The 6928-nt window shown below is 38.8% G+C and overlaps 1 protein-coding gene across 7 annotated transcripts in view; it reads right to left on the minus strand.

Moving 5' to 3' along the window:
- Positions 1 to 6928, minus strand: part of zgc:77784 (uncharacterized protein LOC402947 homolog) — a 60404-nt gene that overhangs the window by 11492 nt on the left and 41984 nt on the right. For all 7 annotated transcript variants that reach the window (XM_046074118.1, XM_046074119.1, XM_046074120.1 and 4 more), the window contains 4 exons: positions 3164 to 3330; positions 2708 to 2829; positions 2268 to 2484; positions 1185 to 1303 (listed from right to left, as the gene is read on the minus strand). In XM_046074118.1, the coding sequence (XP_045930074.1) occupies positions 1185 to 1303; positions 2268 to 2484; positions 2708 to 2829; positions 3164 to 3330 (625 nt within the window). The remainder of the gene's footprint in view (positions 1 to 1184; positions 1304 to 2267; positions 2485 to 2707; positions 2830 to 3163; positions 3331 to 6928) is intronic.

The raw sequence follows: 6928 nt of genomic DNA on the forward strand, positions 1-6928 counted from the left end.
GGGGGGGGAGTTAGCTTTATTTGATAGTTACAGTGGAGATAGAGAGGAAAGGCAGGTGAGAGAGGGGATGGCATGCAGCAAAGGGCCCCAGCAACTCCAGTAGACCCTTAATTTACATATTTAGCTGAACAATGGTCCCATTTACTGCTGCTGTTATTTCTTCTGTCAAACAGTTACATAGTCTCAACTTAAATAAACAAAATGACCAGCAAAATGTTAATGCTATTAGTTTCAAAATAAAAGCACACTGCAGAATGTTTGGAAGCTAATCTCAAGTCTGCTAAATACTGATGAGTTATTTAATCTAAGTCATCATTATGAGTTTTTAAAAAAAATAGCTTACTGTTAGTTTTGTATCTAAAAATCTTCATTTATATACAATAATAGTTACTAATTTTTTTGCAAGTGGAGTAAAACATACAATATTTGGTTTTGAGTAAATGTTCTTAGTTACCTTCCGCCTCTGGTATAATCTGCATAATGTACAATGAATCAATTTTTTTATTAATGAGTACACTTTCAGAGTTGTGATTAGAATGTATCCTGTAATGCCACACTACCAATGCAACATTTAATTTTTAACATTTAAGCCACGGGAGGCTTGTAAGGGGTTCTCAGCAAATTGAATGTCTAAGGGGATTAAGCGTGATCCTTGTCTTCGGCTGATGAGCCTCTACATACGTAAATATCTGGCATTTCATGATCAGACTTTTCCCATAACTTTGTGCAAGCAGACGCAGATGGGAAGAATAAATCAAAACAATAGAACTGTGTGTTCTTATTTTTTCCCTGCAATAGCAGCCTGATGATTAGTAATCAGCGTTGTGCTCATGCTCAGAGACAGATAATCAGAACTCAATGTTTTTTCACAGAGCAAACAGATGATGGGGACAGTCAGCACTCAGCCGAGAATCTGATGACAAAATTGAGTCTCTCTGGGCGGTAGCAGCGCATGTACTGGCATCATAAGAGATAAGAGGCAGTGAATAATTAGTAATTGTTTATTAAAATCAGTGTTTTTCATAAGTATCTAAACAGCAACACTGAGTAATGACTGCATACAACTACAAACATCATAGATTTGTCTATCTGAAAGGCAGAAATGACCCTGAGAGAATAAGACAGACAATCAGGTGTTGTTTCAGGTGTCGGGTGTGGTCACATGCTGACAGCTGTAGTCTCACCTTGTACTCCCGAATGATGCCACTCTGAGTATTATGAGGCGGAGGCTCCCAGGACACACTGATACTGGAGCTGTTGGTGAGCTGAACCACGGATACAGCCTGTGGAGGTGCACTTATAACTGGAGAAAGAGATAAGACAGAAAATATTTTTTGTATTATTATTATTATTATTATTATTATTATTAACTGATATCAGTGTTATGGTAATGCTCAATTTACCAGGTCCGCAATTTCCGGATAATATAATGTCCACAGAGCTTCCTTGAAAGAACTATGTAATTTGATACAATAATTTGGGAAAATAGGAATGTCCTTGAAAGAACAGCTCAGTTTAAATCCAAGTAAATATTCATTCATTATTTATTAATAGAAAAGCATGCTCAGCTGACCTGCTGTGTGCACTGACAAAAATATTCTCCTAATTACGCTAGCAAATTAATTAATTTGAAGTGTACCAATTGAACACTGTCTCTGTATTACTTTCCAAAAAAACAAATATTATTTCAAGGAACCTTTTAGAGAATTAATAGGAAATTTTTAGGAAATTATGGACATAAACTAAGGTGTTACCTACTTTTGTACATTATTTTGGTCTAATTTTATTTAATTTCATTAAAATCTACATGAAAATGTTCTCTTGATTGTGTTTTAACAAAAAAATCCAAGCAAAAGTTCTCTAATGTTAGTGTTGACATCATTTAAAGGAATATTTTGACATTTGGTGGAGTTAAATGAGATGATTGATACCAATCTTCATAGCATGAAGCTAAAACCAGGAGCCAGTAACCTACATTAGCGTACACTGGAAATAGAGGAGAACGGCTAGTCTGGCTCTGTCCAAAGTAACACAATACACCTACCAGCACCTCTAAATGTCATTAATTACCACCTCATATCTCACTTGTTTGATCCACATAAAAAACAATTCGTTGTTCCACTTCGGAGTTATTGGCCAGACTGTTTCATCACAATATTCTCATCTAATTCTATAAGGCCAATAATATCAACTGTTACTTAAATACTTTACTCAGCTTTACTTGATAATTACAGAAACTAACAAAATTAGTGATTAGCATTTCTTACCCTCCTCAGGTGTACGCAGCAGAACCATAAGGCTGTCATGTCCCTGTAACTCATTGAAGTAAGGGCGTATCTTGACCTCATACTCTGTATTGCTGTGAAGATCTACTAAAATAGTGCTATGGTCAGACGTGGCCTCCACATCCTGGACCAACCAGGAGCTGCCGATAGTCCGGTAAAATATACGATAACCCTGAATGTAGCGAGACTGAAGGGCGACCTGACAAAAGGTTGGGGATAAACAAAAAATACAGAGAAAAAGTTTCACATTTACATCAATCAAAAACAGAACCAACTGTGTTTGAACTTCAAGCTAATCTGTTTGTGTCACATAATGTTTGGAGGAGTTTTTGAAGTTAATGTTCAGAGATTAGCGTGTCCTCCGCACATCGCAGGCTGACTTTGAAAAGTAGACTTTTTCATCTGCCAAGTATTCAACTCACAGTCCAAGAAATCTTGGCGCTGGTAGGAGACAGAACCACAGGCTTCTGCAGGTAGACAGACACCTCTCCTAATTCTCTCTGCACCTGTCTGTGGTCCACACCCTGTTCTGTAGGACTCCCATCTGAAACAACAAAGAAATCCATTCAGTCCAGGCCAAAAAAAAACCCCAGTTGACTAGCAGCTATTCAGCAAGAAGAAAAAAAGAAAATCTTTTTGATGAAATTTAACATTGCTCAGGGCAGAAGAGCATCACACTGAGAAAGCAATTAGTTATGAGACAGCACATGCAAAGCAATTTTTTCTAAACCATGTAGCATATTATCTTGGTGCCAGCCTTGCACTCTCTCTAATTTCTTGCTATAAACAAATATAAACTGAAATCAAGATTGTACAGTAGGACTCATATTATGTAAAAGCATAATCAGTAAAGGATGAGTTTTGCTTATATAACTCACCCTGCGTCCTGACAGGCTCAGAGATCGGGCTGGGGTCACTGAGGCCGTAAGAGTTGACTGCTCGGACAATAAAGAGATAAACAGTGTTGGGGAAGAGTCCGACAACCGTGTGCCTCTCCTGCTTCACGTGGTCTGCCACTGTTTGCCAGGTGCTACCCACTGATTGGCTGAGGGGGAAAAAAGGTTGTCCTCAGAAAACATTTAATTATCTCAAAATATCAATAACATTTTGTGTAATCATGATACAACTATATCAATATCGTGAGATGAAATGAGTGGATTTTATCATGATTTATTTATTTAAGGATTTGGGAAAAAGTCAGATGATAGTGTTACACTTGAAGGTGAAGGTCTTTTTCAGGGGGAGATTTGCTGTCTTTGACAGAGCGCTGAATATTAAACCTACAGTTGTCTATAAAGTACAGTTTCAACAGGCAAATGTGCTGACCTCTGTGTGAACATTTATCATTAACTCCTGTCTTGAGAGCACGGCTTCATTATCATGTTATCTAGAGATACATTTACATTACATTTATTCATTTAGCTGACGCTTATCCAAAGCGACTTAGTTAATTGCTATACATGTCAGAGGTCGCAAGACTCTGGAGCAACTAGGGGTTAAGTGTCTTGCTCAGGGACTAGGGGTTAAGTGTCTGATATAATATCTCACAGTGGGAATTGAACCCAGGTCTCCCACACCAAAGCAAGCATCTTATCTATGCGCCATCACCACCATTCAGATAACAAGGTAATGGGTTTAATCATAACTCTTAGAAACATATAAATGTGGAACAGGCAATGTCATAATTTGACATATTGGGTAAATCACATGCTATATGGCAACTACAGTTACTTTCTTTTATTAAGTTAGGAAAATATTTGCTAGCAAAGTGTGATATCTTACAGTAATGACAAAAATGGGTTGGGATTAATGCTGCAGTTGAAGATTAGTTTCACTATTACGTAATCTGTCAATTAACTGATTAATTGTGAATGGTGAAAAATGTCCAGTTTCCCAAAGCATAAGATGGCAGTCAATGAAAAGTTAAAACAAAAACATTAAATTTCCATGTCAGATAATGTATATATGACATAAAACACAGAACATAGCCAATCCTCACATCTGAGAAGCTGGGAACAACAACATTTTGTCTTGAAAAATGACTCAAACAATCTGTTAATAGAATAGTCAGTTGACAGAAAATGAATCACCAGCAACTTATAATAAGCGATTATTGTTTCAGCATTGGTTGGGATCTTAAAGCAATAGTTTTGGGAAATACACTTATTCACTTTCTTGCTGAGTCAGATGAGACAATTTAACCACTCTCACATCTGTCTATTTAATATGAAGCTACAACCAGCAGCCAGTTAGCTTAAAGGTTCAGTGTGTACGTTTTTAGTGGCATCTAGTAGTGAGGGTTGCGAATTACAACCAACTACTCACTCACAGCTCACCCCTCCCTTTGCAAAGCGTAGGAGAAGCTACGGTGGCCAACACGCTCTGTCGGCTCTTGAACTAAATAATACGTGAGGTCCTCCATTTGTCCTAATTTTTCCTCTCTTCTTACTTCTAATAAACCAGACACGAATACTACTACTACTACTTGTTTTTCATTCGTATTCAGTGTAGTGATGAAACGCGTGTCAGTGCCCAACCCGAATCTGTTCTGCACATGTGCAGTGGTTCTGTCAGTCAAAGGTTACCGTAAATCTGCCTATTCAGAATGATCTAACTAAATCTATCAAATCAAGATAAAAAAAAAAAAAAATGGAATCACTGGAGATGAAACTGTTCACTATGATGTGATAGGAATATACTTAAGATATGAAAACCTTATTCAACAGTACATTTTTGATGACAATGACAAAAATGTAGCAATAAAATGGAGGCTAATCCTAGCTGCTAGCATGTGCACAGCTGTAGGGTTAGCCGTTCGACAAGCATACAGTCACTGACTTAGGTTTAGACACACCCCTGTGATGGTTAGGTTTGGGGTAAGGGGCTTTGGCGAGCTCTCAACGCCTTTTATACTAACGTAGCTAGCTACCTAGCTACAGGTCTAAACAGGGCGTCTCATATAGACACTGAAGGGTACCTTTTGCATCAAATAACGCTTTATCAGCCTTTCTGAAAGTGTCGTTATTTGACGCCCTGAGATGAGAACAGACAACAACACACGAGTAATTATGAACAGGCACATTTGTGGTAACCTGCTTTGACTGACAGGACCACATTTGCGCATGTGCAGATAGGGATCTGGGTACCTACAACGCGCTCTGTAGAGACATGGTAGCGCAACATGGCGACTTCCATGTAAGGGGACCCGCGGTGTATTTAGATAGAAATGGCTCAGTCTGAGGTAATAAAAAGTTATGTATATTATGTTGCATTTCTGTCAATAGATCCTAAATATTACACACTGGACCTTTGACTTAACTCTGTCCAAAGGTAAAAAAAATCTAGCAGCATCTTTTCATCTGACTCTCAGCAAGAAAGCAACCTAAAGACAATCATCTGTTGACATTTTAATGGCTCTTTACAAACATGATTGAATGAATGAACAAATGACTGAATGAATAGATCGACTCCTTCTGGATCCATGAGATTCTGTGCATCTAAAAACCCATGGCTGTTCTCAAAGCTTGCAGACAGAACAATGACTAGTTTGATTCATCCCTTTTATTGCAGTAGGTTATAATGATGGCTTCAGAATGGGTCCAGCAAGGATACAACAGCCCAGTGCTATGCAGGGATGGGGACTATCAAACAGCTTGAGCACAATTTAACATTTTCCTTCAACTCGGTAGAGGAGAAAATAGCAAGGTAATTACAACAATGAAGGCCACAGTGTTTTCCTGTCATCAATGGTTTCTCCTCTGCCACCTTTCTCACCAAATGTTCTCCGGAGTAACAGTTTTGCTATTTAAAAAAAAAAAAAAAATAAATAAAAGAGTCAGCTGTTGCTAAAGTTGCATCTGTAAGTGAGTACGGAGCGTAAGATTTCTTCTCTTTTAAATGACATGGAAGCATTGTCATGTGTTGTGCACAATATGGGATACCATAACAGAAAACATAATTTTTGGTCGTTCTTTCTTTGTTCCTGCTGATGCCTGAAAACAAACATTTCCAAACAATTTGTTGGTGGTGGAGCGTGCAACAGTGAGTGGATCTTCATCACCAGCTCTCCGTGCAAGTCTGCCACACTAAGCTCTCTTTCCACAAGGAACTATCTGTACTTGTGTGTCTGTACACTTGCTCTGCACCCTATCTCCAGCTTCTGTAATGAGTGAACTCTGCAACTAGGCTAGCATCCCCTCGATCCATTGCCTCAGGGCAGGACAGAGCTGCCGAGCTGACCACTGCAGTAATTGTCTCCTCTTTCACTCACTGTCTGTCTCGCTAAAGCCTCTGGTTGGTTGTTAGAGCTGCTGTGACTCTCCTCAGGATGCCACGGCTAAATACTGATGCAGTGAGTGCTGTGGTTTCATTGCAGGAACGTCACTTAACAGGAGTGTCTCCCTCAGGCAGAGAGGAGTAATTTCTGAAGTCTAATGTTTCTAAATGAAGACTTTATTATCTGGGAACAGTCAGAATACTAACAGAATGAAACAGAAACTGTGAGTGGATGAATACAGATCCTTTTTGAGATAGTGAGACCTGAATTAGGGATGGAAATTCACCTAAATAGTCCACTCAATTATAGACTGTCTTTGATGAATTCTTTAACTTACAGAAGGGGGGGGGGGGGGGGGGGGGGGGGA

This window comes from Micropterus dolomieu, linkage group LG17 (genome assembly GCF_021292245.1).
Source record: "Micropterus dolomieu isolate WLL.071019.BEF.003 ecotype Adirondacks linkage group LG17, ASM2129224v1, whole genome shotgun sequence".
NCBI lineage: Eukaryota > Metazoa > Chordata > Actinopteri > Centrarchiformes > Centrarchidae > Micropterus > Micropterus dolomieu.